The 18616-nt window shown below is 43.0% G+C and overlaps 2 protein-coding genes across 3 annotated transcripts in view; both read right to left on the bottom strand.

Moving 5' to 3' along the window:
• Positions 1-6113, bottom strand: part of Flacc1 (flagellum associated containing coiled-coil domains 1) — a 58228-nt gene extending 52115 nt beyond the window's left edge. The window contains exon 1 of the mRNA XM_010617534.1: positions 5642-6113. The gene's annotated coding sequence lies outside the window, so the exon portion shown is untranslated. The remainder of the gene's footprint in view (positions 1-5641) is intronic.
• Positions 6114-11245: 5132 nt separating this feature from the next.
• Positions 11246-18616, bottom strand: part of Trak2 (trafficking kinesin protein 2) — a 67345-nt gene continuing 59974 nt past the window's right edge. For both annotated transcript variants that reach the window (XM_010617529.3, XM_010617531.3), the window contains exons 15-16: positions 16764-16869; positions 11246-14886 (exon numbers count right to left, since the gene is read on the bottom strand). In XM_010617529.3, coding sequence (XP_010615831.1) covers positions 14208-14886; positions 16764-16869 — 785 coding nt within the window. In that variant the 3' untranslated portion in view covers positions 11246-14207. The remainder of the gene's footprint in view (positions 14887-16763; positions 16870-18616) is intronic.

The following is an 18616-nucleotide window of genomic DNA, read 5'->3' as shown; positions in this document are numbered from 1 at the left end:
CCCTTTTTTTTTTTTTTTTTTTTTTTGCAGTGCCTGTCCTGTAAGTCTTCAGTTAACACTTCATTTAATAGAAACTTTATGAAGCCCAGCCAGGAAGAGGTCAGGGCTTGGGTGAAGAATTCATGGGGTAAAGTTGCTGACAGCTGTGTGCCAATGCACCTCAAGCAGGTGACACAGACAAGCAGTGCTCATTTAAGCGGGGCGCTATTGCTGGCCATGAGAGATTGGGCCAATGGTTCTGCAGGAAGTGGAGTCACAAGAAATTAAGGCCAGAATTTGGAGTTTGGAGAGTCATGACGATGATCCAGAAGAAAATGACATCACTAGTAAATGAATAAATAAATGTAGATCACTCTACATAAAAAAATCCCCTGAAAATAACTCCTATTCCATCTTTTGGAGCAAAAATTAATGCAAGACTTGGTCTTCTTTTTGCAGAAATTCAGTACTAAGTGCTCAGTTGTTGGTGTCTCCATTTTACTCCTTTACAAGGAGTCTTGGAAAATTCACAGAGCACAGTTGCTGAGTCAGGGAAGCACACAGTCTCCCTGACTCCTACACCCTCCCCTCCTTTCAGGTCACATGAGCACTCCCTGAAGTCAAGAGCAAGTCTTACAACCAGCTCTGCACACAGCTTCCAGAACACTAGCTTTGTGGCTCATGTGTGGCCCAAGCGAGTGTCCCGGTTTCTCATTCCTGGTCACCTGCCCAGGTTACAGAAAGAGACTTCCCAGCTGTCTACACACCGGGCCTGTGGTGAAGGGTACTAGACAGCTGGCTACTAGATAGACGGTCAGGCAAACCCACAGTGGTTTATCTTTGCTTTTCCAGAACTCCACTGAAATGAGGGTACAGGACCCAGAAAGCTCTCTTTCCACCACACAAGAAAATGGGAGCGGAGACGGCATTGCACCGGGAGCACAGCTGGCACCAGGACCTCACATGGCCCAGGGGACCTCCTCGCTGGCAAAGGCAGTGGACAGAAGTGGCTGCCAAAGGCCCCAGACTCGAGCCTGTGGTATCTGGTGACGCTGCTGGCACTGGCAGGTCTGCTGGGACAGCTCCACCTCACACTCGTCCCTGTCCTGAGGCTGGAGCTGTGGAGTTGTGACCTTGCACAGCAGAAGGGACTCTGTGGCTGTGACTGAGGTGGGGAGAGGCTGCAGTCAGCTGCAGTGAAGAAGGCACGGCCTCAGGCAGCCTGCAGAAACCATAAGGAGCCAGTGCCCTGGGAGGAACTCGGGCCTGCCAACCTCACTCCAGCCAGGGGGCGCCGTTTCCAACTTTGACCCTAAGAACTGTAAGAAAACAAGTTGATGTTTGAAGCTTCTAAATTTGTGACCAGTTGTTACAGAGAATTATGAGTCAGAGAACGTAGGGTGAAAATTGGCGATGAGAGTATAGAAACCTAAGAAATAAAATGTGCAGTTACTCTGGTTGAAAAATTGTCCAAGAAAATAAGTATAATTATAGGAAAGTACATGCACATCTGCAGCAACGTGGACACTTGTGTTGGTCCAACCAATCAGTAAGCTATTGCACCGAAGGGATTGGAGAGAAGCAGAGGGAGGTGTGCAAGAGCTAAATCCCCTCCTCTGTACCAGGAGGCCAACAGTGCAGTTTAAAACAAAAAACTAGCAAAGGCCAGAGCACTGCAAAAACCAAACCAATCCAAAAAATATTAACAGAGTAAAGGCAAATTATTTAGAAGTAGAAGGCTAAAGTACAAAAGAAATAGCTAAAGGAGTTGAAATCATTCCCCTACAGAGCATTCTCAAGAGCAGAGCGGGTAAGTATGCAGGGTAGGAAGGAATGGTGACTTTTCTTTAATTTTTTTTTTTTTTGTACCCGGGATGGAACTCCAGTTCTTGTCCTTGCTAGGCAGGCAGCAGAACCACTGAGCTAAATCCTTGGCTTCTTAATGAATTTTTAACGCCATTTGATTGATATTAAATTATAATGGATTTTTCATACACAATAAAGACACCAAAACTATGATGAAAATCAATAGTCCAACAGAGCCATTAAAATGACAGGAGATTTAACTTTAGTTTCTAGCCGGGTGTGGTGGCTCACCCAGCACCCAGGAGCCTGAGGCAGGAAGATTGCTCCGTGTTTGAGGCCAGCCTGGGCTAGATAGTCAGTGAGTTCAGGGCCACCCTGAACTGCATAGAGAGACCCTGTCTCAAGCAAATAAACACACACACACTTCAGTTTCTAAATCAATGACTGGTTTTCATTACCGACATTTCTCTGTTAGGTGCACTGCTGTGGCTGCGTCCATATTCTGGATTTATTCAAAACGTTTACCTCTCACAGTCACTTTGACTTTGGGGAAGAGCAGAGGTCACTTGGTGCCAGATCCAGGGGATAAGGAGGATGAGGACGCAGTGTAATTTTTTGGTTTGACAGAAACTGCTGTAAATATTTTGAATTGATTTAGGACATAAAGGGAGCCATGAAAAGACACTCATGAAAGAAGACTTCCAGAACCGCTTCAGAAAGTCGTGAGAACAATGGGATAAGTGTGTTCAAAGTGAGGAGTGGTATTAGGGGGACTAGCGACAATATGTCTTTTATTGTAATAATTTTATTTTTTGGTACTGGGGATTGAACTCGGGACCTTGTGCTTGCAAGGCACACGGTGGAACTACTGAGCTAAATCCCCAGCCCTATTGTAATAATTTTTAAAATTCTTATTTAAACATTCACCATATTTTTACAGTCACACCTTGTAGTAACTAGCTCAACAGGAGGAAAGAGACCCACAGGCAAAACTGCCAAAATGTTGTGATTATGATTCCAACATTATGGTTTCTATCTAGATGTCCTTCCAAAGTCTCATTGTTTCATAGGTAGGGTTTTCTGGGGTGGCTGGATGGAGGGCGTATGAATATGGACTAAGGGTGTGTGATAACTAAATTAGTCTACTGATTGACTTAGCACAGTTCAGGGTGTGGTTAATGGGAAGCCCCACCCTGGGTTTGGATGACACTAACCAACAGCTTTGTAGCCTGGATGGGACAAAAGTGAGGGAAGCTTGTTGCTGTTGCCTCCTGCCTGCCTTGCTATGTCACCTTCTCTTGGAGCCTGAGACTATGGACTGAAACTTTTACAAACTGTGAGTTAACACAAACCTTTCCTCCTTTAACTTGTCGGTGTTGGATATTTTGTCCCAGCAACAAGAGTTCAAAAGCCAGAATGCTTAAGTAAACTGCATGTGTTATATAATCACTCAGTGGAGGGCCAGGAATTTATCTCAGTAGCTCCGCTGCCTGCCTCACAAAACCAAGGTCCTGAGTTCATTCCCTGGTACCAAAAAAAACACACCAAAATCAGATGAACAAAACAACAACAAAAAACCCCCAATAAAGTCTGTGGAAATATGAAGTACTTATGAAAAAAAAAAAGATAAAATAGAATGATGGGGGGGTCAGCGATTTAGCTCAGTGGTTCTGCCTCCTGCCTTGCAAGTGCAAGGACCCGAGTTTGATCCTTGGCCCAGAATGTCAGCATTATGAGTTTTCTCTCCAAAATGTTCTGTACCAGGGCTGGAGATTTAGCTGAGTGGTTCTGCCACCTGCCAAGCAAGCTGAAGGACCCGAGTTTGATTCCTGGTACCAAAAACAAAACAAAACAAAAAAATTTTGAACCAGCATTTTTTTGTGAGCTTTGAAATCAAGTGGGCCTGCCTTTGTATAGAGGCTTCTTACTTTGGGTGTAGTTTGTAAAGAACTTACTATTTTCTGAGTCTCAGTTTTCTCATCGGCAAAATAAGGACAGTGTGGCCTATACTGGATTGTGTTGCTATGTACCTTAAATAAAGCTGTGTCAGGAAAGTTCTTGAGACACCATTTCACACACAGTAGGTCCTCAAAAGTCAGTGCAAGGAATAGCACTACCAATTAAATTGTATAGAGAAACTTATTTCTACATCTTTAGGGAGATAGATTACTTGTATATTACATTTTTTCAAAGCTTTTTTGAGACAGGGTGTTGCTCTGTAATTCAGGATGGCACTGAACTCAGTATAGCCCAGGTTGGCCTTGAACTCCCAATAATCCTCCTGTGTCAGCCTTCCAAGTGCTGGGATTATAGGCATGTGCCTCCATGCCCAGCTGGGTATTATATTTTTAAAAAGGTTCATTGTAAAGAAAATCATAACAGAAAAGCCCGAGGGAGAAAAAAAAAATCACCCAAACACTAACACTGAGAGATGACCACTGAAGATATTTTGGTTAATGCTTTCTAGAATTCATTATCTAAAGAAACATATTTACATAGTTTCCATAAATGGCAAAAACCCCTAACTTTTCTATAACGCCATGAGCTAGTTTTATGTCAGTAACTAGAAGTATATCATCATTTTTTCAACTTAATTTTTTACAGTGGAGAGATTTAGGTGACCAAAACAGAACAGAGTACAATGAACTCACTCATCCCATAGTTTCAACAATTATCAACCTGTGGATAATCTCATTCAACTATACTCACCCCCTCCTCCTACACTGGATTATTATAAATCACATTTAAAGAGAATGTTTGAAACTAGACTGAGATTTGTTACCGTGTCTGGGAATTTTCTTATGAATACATTACATATGAATATATTCATATGGTTTATAGTGCTGAGCGTTGAGCTACCTCTCGACCTCTTTTTTTTTTTTTTTATGGTACCAGGGATTGAACTGTGGTCCTTGAGGCAGGCGGCGGAGCCACTGGACTAAATCCCTGGCCTGCCAACCTCTTTTTTGAGACAAGGACTTGCTAATTAAGTCCAGGCTGGGCTTAAACTTTTGATTCTTCTGCTTCAGCTTCCCAGAATTTGGGGTTTATAGGCGTGCACAACTACACCTGGCTTCATTTATATTTTGACCAGTTTTCTATTGATGAATGTTTGATTATTTTTTTCTCACTAGTAACAATGCTTTGGTGTTTATTAATTTTGCTGCTATGAAGTCCTCTCCCTTCAAATACCCGTGGGAGTGATATTTAACACATTTAACAACCAGAAACACAACTGCAATGGGCATGAGCTATTGGGTGTCATCAAGGTACTGGAGGACCTCCGTACTCTCCCCACCCTAGTTACTGAATCATGAGCTCTTGGGACAGCCAAGGTGACAAGAAGGACATCTGGGGTTTTGGACAATGGCCATCTGCTGTCAGCCACTGTGCAAACCAGCTAAAAATCAGCCCATAACTTTGAGGGCCCTGCCAAGAGGAAGCCAGTTAACAGTCTTTTTAGGCATCATTCCAGAAATGTTCTGTGTATTTGTGTGTGCATATTTAATTTTTTACATAAATGAGAGTATACTTTGCACACTATGTTGCACCTTGCTCTTTTTCTGCAACAAGATATCTAATAGCTATTCCATATCAGCCCAAGTTGATCTCCTGAACTTGTGCTGGTTTGATGTTATATTGTATAGCTGTAAAAGTGTAGGTGTGTGTGCGCGCATGTGCATGCATGCGTGCGTGTGTGTGTGTGTGTGTGTGTGTGTAAGGATTCTTTCTCCCTCTTCATTTTTTTTTTCTTCATTTTGCCCTGATGATTTGTCTGAAGAGGACTGGACTGGACACTAGTCAGTATAAACAACCAGAAAAAAATAAAATAAAATATATTTTCAAAAGAACTTACCTTGGATTGCTCAAAGATTTTTCTCATGTGGTTCCTTCCCAAATCAAGTATCTTAAAGAAACCAAAATATTATAGAGAAACTATTTCCCAACAACACAAAATCTGAATTCATTTGAGGTTAAATTCAGAGATTCCAGAATCCAGAACTTCAGTGGTATTCCAAGTGTTGGAGAAACCAAAGCAGAAATCCACAGTATGTATAGCGCAGAGACAGACTTCCATGGAATCTAGTCCAGAGTTTCCACAAAGGTTGAGTTGGCATGAACAGGACTTCTGAAGATAATCCAATCCATCTCCTGGTGTTGTAATGAAAGTCAGACAGGAGGAGAAATTCACCCCTCTACCTAGAGTAGAGCCTGACTTGCAAGGTTCCTCCTTGGCAGACACGGGTGAAGGTTTGTTTTTTTTATCACTATGGAAACAGAATGGTAGCGCCTCAATGGCTCAGGGGACCCCATTCTTAAAAAGAGAAGTTGGAGACACAGCCAGTTAAGTTCTCTAAGGCAGAGATGGACCATCCACAGCAGGGGAATTCACAGTGGGTTTCCACTTTCATCATCAGCAGTGAAACAAAATAAGTCTAAGACACATTTTCAGAGCAAATAGAATTAGGGAGCACTACTAAGCTTCCCTGGCACATGGCCACAGTTGCCAGGCAGAAGCTGTGATGGAGTATGAAGTGTGCTTGTCTGGAATCTAGAGCTCTGTCATCTATAAAGTATGCACCTCCCAGGGTAGGGGGCTTTTTCAGTTACTAATGGTTTCAAAACTTCTTTTTCTGAATAAAACTGCTTTTTCTTAACATAAGAAAGTTACTTGCTTATGTTGTTATGACTACAACTCATTAAGATATGTTTTTAATTGTTTTATGACATAATACTCCTATTGGTTACATTATATCTGTTTTTCTAAATAAAAGCTAAAGCTGATTCTAATACAGATCGATTCCATGATTCATGGGTCACAGCCCATTTTACAAACCTTGTTTTAAATTCATCCACACCTTCACCGCACCTCCTTCATCTCCTGCTTGCCAGGCACTGTGGGGAAAGGAGGGAGGCAGCTCAGCACCGTGAATCCGACCTTGAGTCTCACTCGCTTACAGTGAGGGCTGCACCTCTGCTGAGTCAAGCAACAGTTTAGATAGTGACCGGACTGGAACTGCGTGTCAGGAACCATTCTGATGGGGGGCAGAGCAACAGCTGGAGGGCCCCCGAAAAGGTGTAGGGGAGCCAGGTTGGCGCCTGTAGCAGAATTCACACGAGCTCTCACCATGGCCCCAACTGCAGAGCAGCAGTGGGATGGGGACAGGAGAAGACACAGCAGGCCCGCGACCATGGGATGTCAGGGTGAAGGAAACTGGCGTAGCTGGTCTCGAGCTCCAGTGGCTAAGTCAGTGGTGGTGCCATTTACTAAGATAGGACAGTCTGGGACATAAACAAACTTAGGGGAAGATCATGAGCTCGGTTTTGGATAAGTTGAGGTGCCAGGGAGAGAGCGAAATAGTCATGTTTCCTGGAGTTCAAAAGAAGAGTCCGGTCTCGAAACAGATGTAGTTGTCCTCAGGATAGAAAATATTGGAAATGAAGGGAGTGAGGTCACACAGAGACACCTAGAACCAAGCTGTGCCCTAGGAACGCCAGTGTTTATACTGTGGACCCTTGACTTACAAACTCAATTCATTTGTGAGGGTTGGCTGTAACTCAAATTGGTTGTAAGTCAAAACTATTTTTTCCATAAGAAATAATGGAAATACCCATGTGTTCCAACCCTCCCAAAGCACCCCTTAACTAACATTTTCACACTAGAAAGGGCTTGTATACTGTGCAAATTTACCAGAAACACCAATAATTTTCCTAGTGTATTCACAAAAAGTTATCAAATGTGCCTAGCTTACCAGAAACAACAATTTCATACTGTACTCACCATTCAAGCTGATGTCTTTGGCTTGCAGGGAGGGTGAAATGGACGGTGGTTATTGTTTGAAAGGAGAGTCCCCCTTCAGAAGAACACCGGGAACTGGCTCTCTGGTGTCCTTTCTCTCCTTAGGAGTCTGTAGCCCACTGAGACCTGCTTCTACCTCACTAGGTCTCAGCCTTTTCAGAACTAAAAACTACTCTAAGGTTGTCTGTTTCTGTCTTTTCTTTAACACTGCTCTGTAATATGATAAGGCGTTGTTACTAAGCAACTCAATGCAACAGTTGGCTTTTTCTGTCTGGGTGGGTCTTCTCTACAAATGTTTGTAGCTCTGTCCATTTTTTCAGGATTTCCTTTATTTAGAAGAACAATTTTGCTGCACTGACTGTTGTTACTCCTTCCTCCTCTTCAGAAAGCTCCTCAGCTGCCATTCTCTGTTGCTCAGCCAGGAGTTGTTGAAGTTCCTCTGCAGACAGCTCCTCTGCGTGTTCCTCCCCCGGTTCTCAGCATCACCACTGTCCACCTGTGAGCCTGCGGATTCTGCTGTATGACACTGTCATCAACCACAGGGTCAAGTGAAGGCTCAGGCTCAGGCTGCTCTACACGACCTTCGAAGTCTCTCTCCTGTAGAATTTTAGGCCACACTTTTTAACCACATAGATCTCAGTGTCCTTAGACAGACATTGACCCAGGGTTTTTCAAACCCCACATGGGAAAGACTGGCATTCAGGTGTAACTCAAGACTTTGGTTATAAGAGAACACTAAAATTCTGGTTATAATCCAAGTTGTATGTGAGGCAGGTCATAACTGAAGGGTCCATTGTATTTCTCAAAACATAGGCCATGGGTTAAAGCACTTACTGTTGTAACTTGATCACTAGTAGTTTAAGTCAAAGAGGTTTATTAACTTCATAAAGTACAAAGTCTGAGGCAAGGTAATGACAGCTGGGCAGATGTCCCTGTGATGTCCATTTCAGCTGGATGTAGGAAAGCTTCCTGGTTGCACTGTGGCTACCACAACATGAAGGGTCAGAGACAGGAGAAGAGACATTCAAAGCTTAGAAGGAAGAAAGAAATTACAGAGAAAAGAGCTGGTACATTTGACCAGTCATCTAGCCAAACTCATCTCCATCTTAGGACTGGGTGTTCCTGTTGGTTCATCGTGTAAAATTTTATATTCAAAACTGTTCTTTCCAGGTGTGGTGGTGCATGCCTGTAATCCCATCCCTGCAAGTTCAAGGCCAGCCTGGGCTATGTAGTTCATTACATAGCAAGTCTCTGTCTCAAAAAACCAACCAAATTAAAAAAGAAAGTGTTTTTATGCTGAGCTTGGTGATGCACACCTGTAATTCCAGCACTCGGGAGGCTGAGGCAAGATGACAGTCATGACTTTGAGATCAGCCTGGGTTATATAGGGAGATCAAGGCCAGCCTGAGCTACATAGTGAGACCCTGTCTAAAGAAACATTTTTTTCTTATGATTTGCAAAAAGCAGGATTTGGGTTTTGAGTGAAAAGTGACTGAAAACCAAGATAGAAAGGAGCAGGTGCTGAAGCAAAATCCCAGCCACATGCTGTGGCCACTGATTTCCACTACTTTGGAATTTTTCATTCTTTTCTCCTCTTGGGCATGACTACAGCTCCATCAGCTTCAAAGAAGCAAAGAGGGAAGACGTGAAGGCTTTTAGGGGAGAAACATCAGCTGATCTTTTCTCTCACTAAATTTAGAGAAACACTGGAACCCTGACTCTTCCCCAAAGCACTGTGCCTTAGTATTTGAACACAGGTGGAGAAGACCAGAGCACCCACGGTATAACAAAGTACAAGCTGAATAAATGAGGAGCTGTGACTCAATCCTGACAGCTACATTATCAAAATCAGCCTACACCTGGGGGAGGGACACCATACTGCGTGGTGCTGCAGCCTCCTGAGGAGCCATACATGGTTGGCCAGGAGCAACTGGCAGTGCTGCAACAGTTCCACCATGGAGACCATTCTAGAGAGGGAAACTGTCTCCACCCTGCTCAGTTCCCTTTGATCACTGATAGATGCTGGAGATCTGGCTTCAGGGTGCTCTGCTCACTCCCAGGCAGCAGCCACACAGAGACATTTGCTGCAGAACATGGGGCACTTGGCCTGGAGCTCAGCAGAACCCATACCCCCTGAGCCTGCTCTTATCACCACCAGCCCCAGGCCTCTTCATCATCCCCAGGATGCTTCTCCACTCCCCACCCTGACCTTCAAAACAAAAGGACTGTGTAGAGACACCATGAGGTTTGAGGTGTGTGCTGTGGCTGGGTGTACACATGAGGGAAGTCATAGGCGTGAGATTTCCAGGTGCTGAGCATATCCACTTTTTAAACACGGGGTCTTACTATATAGTTCAGCCTGGTGTTGAACTTATGGCAATCCTGCCTCAGCCTCCTGAGTGCTGGGATTACAGGTGTGCACTACCATGCCTTGCTCCGTTCTTAGTAATTACACAGGTACCATGCTTCAGGGCACATCTGCATCAACAGAAAGGGCATTTTGCAATACCAGTTCTGAATAAACTTAGATGGAGGTCCAGATGGAAGGCGGCCCTAAGTCGGGTAGCCCTGGACAGAGGCTTTGTGGGAGAAGATGAACACAGCCATGTGTGTAGCAGCGGACTATATGAAAGTGAGTGAAAACTTCTAGCCCATATTACTGTTTGAATGTGACGTGGAAACCTTGCTTTGTAAGGATGTATTTCTCTGAGAAGACAAGAAGATGAAGTTTTGTGAGATACTTTGCTTTTACATATCTGGGTCCATGTACTTTGCACTAACATCTACCACCCTTTGCATGATTTACTCATACTTTCTTATGGCTATCACAGGCAAGCTGCCAGCCAGCCACAGCCCCAGATCCTTAGCCTTATCAAATTTTTGGGCTTGATTCATTTGTGAAAGAAAACACTATTTAAAATGCTGGCAGTATTACTAAATTTTATATCCCAAATGTAGAGTGTCACACTTTATTCCTCACTAAATGTTCATAATTCTATGTGGATAGCACATGAATCTTTAAAAAACACAGAAACCATATTATGAAAAATGGCATTGCTGGACCTTTTCTATTGGAGTCCAATCACATTTATATTTACTTTTTAAAAAACAATTTCTAAATAGCTATGATTGTTAAGATTAAATTGTAAATTATAGGAAAATCTCATACTGAATCTTTTTTTTTTGGTACCTGGGATTGAACTCAGGTCCTCGCGCTTGCGAGGCAGGCAGTGGAACCACTGAGCTAAATCCCCGGCCCAGTCACACTGAATCTTAATATCTGAATATTGATGAGTTTAGATTTTATTTTTGGTTGCTGTTATTTTGCTGAGGAAATATTATAATGTACACTGACATTGTCTATTTATTTTTTCTGGTACCGGAGATCGAACTAGGGACCGGTCACTGGACCCTTGTGAAGCAGGCAGTGGCACCACTGAGCTAAATCCCCAGCTCTGTCTTTTATTTTTAAGATACTTACGAAACACAGTAAACTCTGTTTGCTGCTTACTATCCATGGTTTGTTTGGTTTTGGTTTGACAAGTATGGGTTTTCTAGCCCAAAAAATGACATAAAGGAAAGACTTTCTGCAGTGTTATCTGTGCAGAGAAGTTTGAACAAAAGCACAGGGAAATAAAGGAAACTTTAAGAAGTTAACTCATGTTTATTTGATTTACAGCTGACAAACCTTCAGGTCCCATACCTTACACAGTGGCATTTCCCAGATACCCCCGCAGAGGGCGCTGTGGCCACCCCGCGGGCTGCACAGCTGAACACAACCCGCAGGCAGAGCACACTGAGGGCGCTGGTTCCTCAAGTCTGAAGGTGACGTGAGGCCCACCCAGCGTCAATCATGTACCGCGATAATCAGAAAAATAACAAGATATGAATACTGCATAAACTATGTCTTTTACATTTTAAATATTTTTATAGACATTTATGCCCACCTGTAATTGGCCTCTTACTTCCTCCCTTGCCAAAGCCTGATCTTTATGTCAAATCAAGGGCAACAGCTAAAACTTAAAAAAAAAAATGACTTTAACAATAGTCATTAACTTCTCCCCAAAGAGGCTAAGGCTAAGGCTATTTACACAGATTTGGAGTCTTCATAATTCAGGAGAACTTTAAATTTTGAGCTCACAAAGGTCATCTCCCTTACTAGATAACAGGATATTCAGAAATACCTGGGGTATAATTGCTTAAAACTGCCAAAGAATGAATTAAAAGAAATTGGGATTTCCCATACTGGCAAGAAAGTGCACACTCAACTGATTCTACAGAGCTAAAGCGAGACACAGGTGAGCCGAGGAGCCTGCTGTAAGGCTCCAGCTCTTACCACACGCTGCAGACAATTCTGGTGTAACGGACTCTCAGGCTGTACCAAAATGATTTCAGGTAGAGACTGCAGAAGAGTCAAGACAGGATTCATTTCTACAGAATAGCATGCTCCAGTCTACAACTCCTGGTTCAGACAGAACATCTATATCAATCTCATTTCCAAACCTAAGTCTGGTTTTGTTTAGTCAGCTGTGCTCGTTTGGATGCTGAAACACCCACTCTGCCTCCATTGATCATCTGGGAATTGATTATAAAAAGTATACAAATTATACTTAACATAGAACACTACAAAATCTAGCTTCCAGTGATTTACACAATGTATAAGTCTGATAATTTAACACTGTACCTCTCCCTGGCCCCACATTTTACTACTTCTGATGTTCTTGTAAGATGTGAATGTCCAGGTAATGGAAATGCCTTTTCTTACAGAACAAATGAATAGCTTTAAGAGCTGACTAAAGGAAGCAACCCAGAGTTACTTTCTGTAGTAGAAATTAAAATGCTATTTTTAAAAAAGTGAATTCGGAGATTTAGAAATTTTAAACATCAGGACCTCTCCTGTTTCAGTGCTTGATCTATTCAGGGACAGATAGTGACCTGGGATACCTTGTAAATGTGTGCGCAGATTCAAGACTGGGCAAAGGAGAAAAGGAGGCAATGCCTCTCCATCACCTGTTTTTAAAACATCTATTTAAAAGAAGAGTCTAAAAAGCAGAAGAACTCACACGTTCTTATCACTGCACAGGTGTTGGATTTTCTACACTTTGGAGCACAAGCTCTTCATGCAGGGAAAGCAGCACAGGAGAAGAGAGGAGGGGACGCCTCCCCTTCACCCCAGCTCAGGCGAGCAGGGAACAGAGTGGGCATGAAGAATTCTTCAGAAAACTGCCTTTCAACTAAGTCAGGTTAAAGGAGTAAAAACAATAGCAAATTAAGCACCAAAAAGATCAGGTGATACATCTGTTTTTATCAACAAAAGAGTAAGCCACTCCCTCACCTGCCTGCACCTCCTTTCCTCCTGAGGGCCTACACAGCCAGCCCCCAGCCAGGAGCACACCCACACCGCATCAAGAACACAGACCGCTTCCTCCCAGGTCATCTTTGTGCCTCAATGCTGAATGCTGGCCCCTAACCTCACAGTCTGGCCCTGCTACTTCAGTTAGCACAAAAAGAACCTCAGAGAAAAAGTAGCTTTTACTCTCCCATTAAAAAGTTCATTCTTTAATTCCACAGATACCAAGAACGAGGCAGATGTGTTTTAACATACATTAGGAAAAAACGAAAACAACACACACTGTCAAAGCAAGCACCTGGGTTTATAACTTTAGTTGATAATAATTTAATGTGCCTGAGAATTATTGTGCAAATACATGTCATCTTCATTAAAAATATGCATAGTGCACTTTGGGAAAAGTTGCAATCAACTTTCCTTACAAAACAAATTAGATATATAAATATAAGACATAATCTAATTGCTAAAGATTGCACTTCTGGCTTAATCCTTCCAGCCTCTAAGGAAATCTGAAAGACAATTATGTTTGTACTCCTTGGCCGCTGTATTGCCCAGAAGAAATATTATAAAAACAAGGTTCCTTGGTTCTAAATGACTCATATTTTTCTTCTTACAGTAAATCTCTCCTAACCCTTATCCATGTTTTTTTTATGCTGTATAAAAATACAAATTTTAAAAATGAACTTTTGGTAATCACAAATACAAATTTAGATGGTATTTGGGCCCCCAGTGTCTCAAAGATTTGAAAAGAGAAAGGAGAAGTTTGTACTTGGATCTAGTGAAATACATAAAATCCCTGTCTCGCTAGTGCTGCGCACATGCAGGAGCCGGCCTTGTGGTTTAATCGGACATCAGCAGGGGCAAAGGTCTCACGGCGCCTGCTGTGCCTGCCTGTAAAGCAGCTGCTGCCTGCAGAGCCCAGCTGCTGTCCTCTCTCAGCCTCCTGCTAAGCTCAGCAGAAGGGAAGATATTTCTGGTAGGTTTCAATATTTTAGAATTTATTCTCTACTCAGTTTTTATTTTCAAGACAAGAAAGCTCAACTGAAGGAGGGTATGAGGCCTTTCGTTTTCCCGTCTCCAGACACTCCCAGACCATCATTTACACTTCCAATTTACCAGACCTCATCCCGGCTTTGTTCCCAACCCTTCACGTCCCTCTCCACATTCACAGCCTTCGGCGACATTCCCTCTAGTCAGACCACACTGCGCAAGTCAGTGCACAGTTGCCCTTCCTGTGCCACCCTGGACAACAGACTGGCTTACCACTGAGCCTCAGTCCTCCTTCAGGACGTCCATTCTCGGGGCTGATGTGCAAACCAGGCCACCAAGGCTCCCCATCATGACTGGAAGACTCTGATTTCTCCTCAGCCCACCCAATAAGCTGCTCCTCGAATTTAAATACACAGCAGAGTCTGCTTTCTGAAGACCGATGTCTGCCTCTTGGCTTCTCCCATCTGCCCGTGTGTTGGGGGCCTTGACCACTCTGGCTATGCCCAGCCTCTTCAGCCTGTCCACCAGGTTCATCTTCAGCTGGCCCACATCAGGAGAGTTCCGGGAGGGTCTCAAGCCATACATCTCCTGGAGGAAGGTTTCAGCTGGGCGAGAGGCCAAAAAGTTTTCAGAGAGATGCACTCGGTGCTCAAAGGACACCGGAGAGGCGCACTGTGAATGAGACGGGGAATTCGGGGGTGTGGAAGGTGTGGCCGGAGGTTGGGGGCGCACTTGGAGAAGAGGCTTCTCGGACACTGGGCTGTGGTACACTTTAGCAGAGATGCCCCGCTCTTGTAGGAGTTTGGCCAAGCTCACGGTGCTACTGAAGGTTGTCGTGGAGTCTCGTCGGTTGGTGATGGACTCACCCGTGCTAAGCATGTAGGGCAAGGCTGGGGGGTTCACAGCTGTGCTTGATGAGCCGCTGCCGCTGCTTCCACAGGACAGTGCAGGGAAGCCAGAGCTGAAGAAAATGTGGGAGAGAGTCTAAGACGACAAGCAATCGCAAGCTGCTATTTAATTTTTATTAATACCTCCTTTCCATAAAGTGAAATATATACCAAGAAACAATAATCAGCCTTTCAGAAAATACAATCCTTTGTAATAAGACTCAAAATGCTGCTTATTTCTAATTAAGTTTTGCATCACTGAGGAACAATAAATGTCTATTAAATTTCCATTCTTCTCAAGAAATGCGAATTCCAAACAATGCTAATATCCATGGAACCTTGACTTGGAATATATATTTCTAGGAAATTAAACATAATTAATAGCTTTGACAGCAATAACAGTATTTCTTCTTATCGGAAGAACAATTAAATAAGAAATCATGTACTGAAGGGAACGGTGATGGGATGGACAGGATTCTTCTTCAGCCAGCTGTCCACTCTGAGATGTTTATGAGTATTTAATAAGTATTTACTTCAGTACAGAATACCACAGTATCACACCATGACTTTTAAAGATTAGGAACAAAATACAAGTTTAAGAGTCAGAAGTGAACTTTCTGAAACATTCATTCAAACACATTTTACTCTGTGGTTAAAGCCTCTGATCTGGTGCAGTCAATTTCTGTGTTCCCAGTCTCTCAATTCCCTCTTCCTACTTCACTGTGAAATTGCCCATCCTTTCCCGACTGCAGACTTCATTTCCAATTTCATAAAACTTATCTTGGTGACTTTAAATGCAGAAGAACTGTAGGTATATTTATTATAGACTTTACTGGGATCTTTACTGGATCTAAACAATTGATTTGCTATTTTATAGGCACTGTGAATCATAACTACATTTCCCTCTACACAAGCGAGAAAGTTGATTCAAACACATGGGTTACCTTAGCAGGTTTTCGAGATGTTCTCAGACAGTGCGTACACTAGGGCTCACTCTCCCACCCTGACACCCTTGCTCTTGGGCCCTCCTTGCATCCCCTTTGTTTTCTAGTTCTAGTACACATCTCTACCAAGGTCAACAGACTCCTGAAAGCTCCCTCAGCTTCTTTAGGGCATTGGTTGGATGGAAACAGCATCCATGTGGCTTACAAAGGAAGCCCTTGTAGTAAGTGATTTGGCCTCGTCTAGAGTCTGCCTGGGAGGCCATCTGTATCCTAAATGCTAGACGCGGCTTTAGTCAGAGTGGGGAAATGGTCGAACGAGATCTTAGGATGAGCCTGGCCGTGCCAGAAGAATCAACAATGTGTGTTAGAGTAGGGGCTTTGGGTCATGCATGCAGTGTTGCTTTCCTGGAGGCTGAAGCCTCAATCACAATAAAAACTTTGGACAATGATGCTTGAGTCAGTTTATCTGGTTGGCAATATTCCACGCACACACATCAGTGTCGAGAAAGTAATGAATCCTAAGGACAAGAGAAGTTTCCCATGTACAATCCCAGAGACTGTCCTGTCATTTCTTCTTTGGATAATTTCATCCTGTATCCTTTCCTTACAAGAGCAGCCACAAGTTTCACAGGTTTCTGATTCTCAGTGGAAGCTTCCTGGAACCCCCAGAATCTGCACATGGTAGCAGAAGTGAAGGTGCCGTGTGGAGAGGCCAGTCCCTCACATCTTGCAGTCTGGCAAGCTCTGAGCACAGCCTTGGCTGTGCCATCTGCTGGCTGTCCCCCCTTGGACTAGTAACTTCAACTTTTATGCCTTTGTTTCTTCATTTTACAAAACACACACTTAGTTCGTCCTGCCTGTTTCAAAGTTATAATGATCAAATGAGAAAATATGACAGGCTACTCTAAAGACAAATCATCACAGAATATTAATTAAAATTCTGATATTAAGACAGAGGTAATTTTAAAAAGATTCATGTGAGTGCTCTGATTCCCAGGCCTTCTTACCTCGGGGTAACCTGAGTGACATCAGAAGGGTGTAGTATCCTGCAGGTGGTAAAGGTGAATGTCGAGTTCGTGCACGACAGACACTTCCCTGGGTTAGAGGTTGCAACTGAAATAGATTTTGAGGGTGCCGAACACAAAATTGAAAGACTAGATTAGCAATGTAAAAAGTTCAGCCTTATTTGTGACACGGCATGTATCACTTCTTTTGTAGTAAAAGTCCCTCAGTATGGAAATGAGACATGCATAATACCATAGACACTGGTATTAACTGGCTGGTGTGGAGCTAGAGCATTTACAACTTCAAAATCGTCAATAAAAGGCATAAAAACACATTATAAATGGGAGAAAATCACACCCTGAAAAACACATCAACAACAACAACAATAAAAACGTATTCAGCTGTGTGGTCTGTTGACTGTGGACATCTACAGATCGGAATTATTTTCACAACAATACCAGATGGGCCTTTTTCTTTTTATGGGGATGACATTTGCATTCTTAGTACAAAAACAACAGTAGGTAAAAGTGTTGGCCCCATGCGTCAAGAATGTCAAAGATTACACTCATATTTGTCACTGTTATATACTCACAGTATATAAAAAGGTCAGGTTTACCTAAGGATGTCCTCAGCAAAGCAGTAAAAATTACCCATTTAGTTTTTTTTTGAGACACACACACACACACACACACACACGTCAGATAGACACACACATACACACACACTTCAAATAGGCCTCAAACTTACCATGTAGCCTAGGATGGCCTCAGACTCACAGTGATCCTCCTGTCTCAGCCTCCCCCATGCTGAGATTACAGGTGTGCACCACCACGCCCAGCCAAGTTTGCTGAGGTTTTACCAGCTGCCATTCACACATCACTGTCCCTTGTGGGTCAGTAATACTGAGGACTGCACAGGACCTTAATCACTATTACACAAACCACACTGAATGTCCAGATAATCTCCATTCTTTGCTTCAAACCAGTCAAATTTTTATAATATTTGAAAATAGGTAGAAATACATATAATGATAAAGCCCTCAGGGCCAGGGATTTAGCTCAGTGGTTCCACTCCTGCCTCGCAAGTGCAAGGACCCAAGTTTGATCCCCGGTACCAAAAAAAAAAAAAAAAAAAAAAAAAAAAGTGAAGCCCTCAGGGTGATGTGACAGTTACCCCAGACTCTGGGAGCCTGTGGTAGAGGTCAGAGGTTGGAGCCTGGCCTGGGCAATTTAGCAAAACCTCATCTCAAAATAAAATGGCTGGAGATGTAGCTCATTGCAAAACCCCTGGGTTTAATCCCTAGTTAAAATTTTTCTCCTATTTTATTTTCAATTCTTTTACAGTGCTATTTAAAAGGCTATAATGTAATAAAACAAAATTATTGGGTCAGTGCCTCAGTTCATGCAGCTCAGTATTATAAAGAAAAAGGACTCTCAGGTTTTTTGGATATTACACAATCCAACTTTTTTTCTTCCCTGTTCAGTCTTGAATCTTGGTACCGGAATCTTTTTCCTATGCTGTGCAATGAGAGGAAGCCTGCACTAAGCCTTCCTGGTGCACACAGAGATAATTATCTAGAGGAAAAGCACTTGCAGTTGAGCTGAAATTCTGTCCCAATAGAACACCATTCTTACTTGAAAAAACAACAGGAAATTTATTTAGAATAGGGTATTTGGCATTTTCTTAAAAATGAATGGAGCCAGGCATGGTGGCACATGCCTGAAATCCTAGTACTTGGGAGGCTGAAGCAGGAGCATCGCTGTGAGTTTGAGGCCAGCCTGGGCAACATAGTGAGTTCAAAGCTGGGCTGTACTACATAGCGATACCCGGTCTCCAAAAAAAAAAAAAAAAAAAA

Source organism: Fukomys damarensis, unplaced genomic scaffold (genome assembly GCF_012274545.1).
Source record: "Fukomys damarensis isolate Sample0158 unplaced genomic scaffold, DMR_v1.0_HiC HiC_scaffold_26, whole genome shotgun sequence".
In the NCBI taxonomy this organism is placed as follows: domain Eukaryota; kingdom Metazoa; phylum Chordata; class Mammalia; order Rodentia; family Bathyergidae; genus Fukomys; species Fukomys damarensis.
This window is presented reverse-complemented; position numbering and strand designations above follow the sequence as displayed.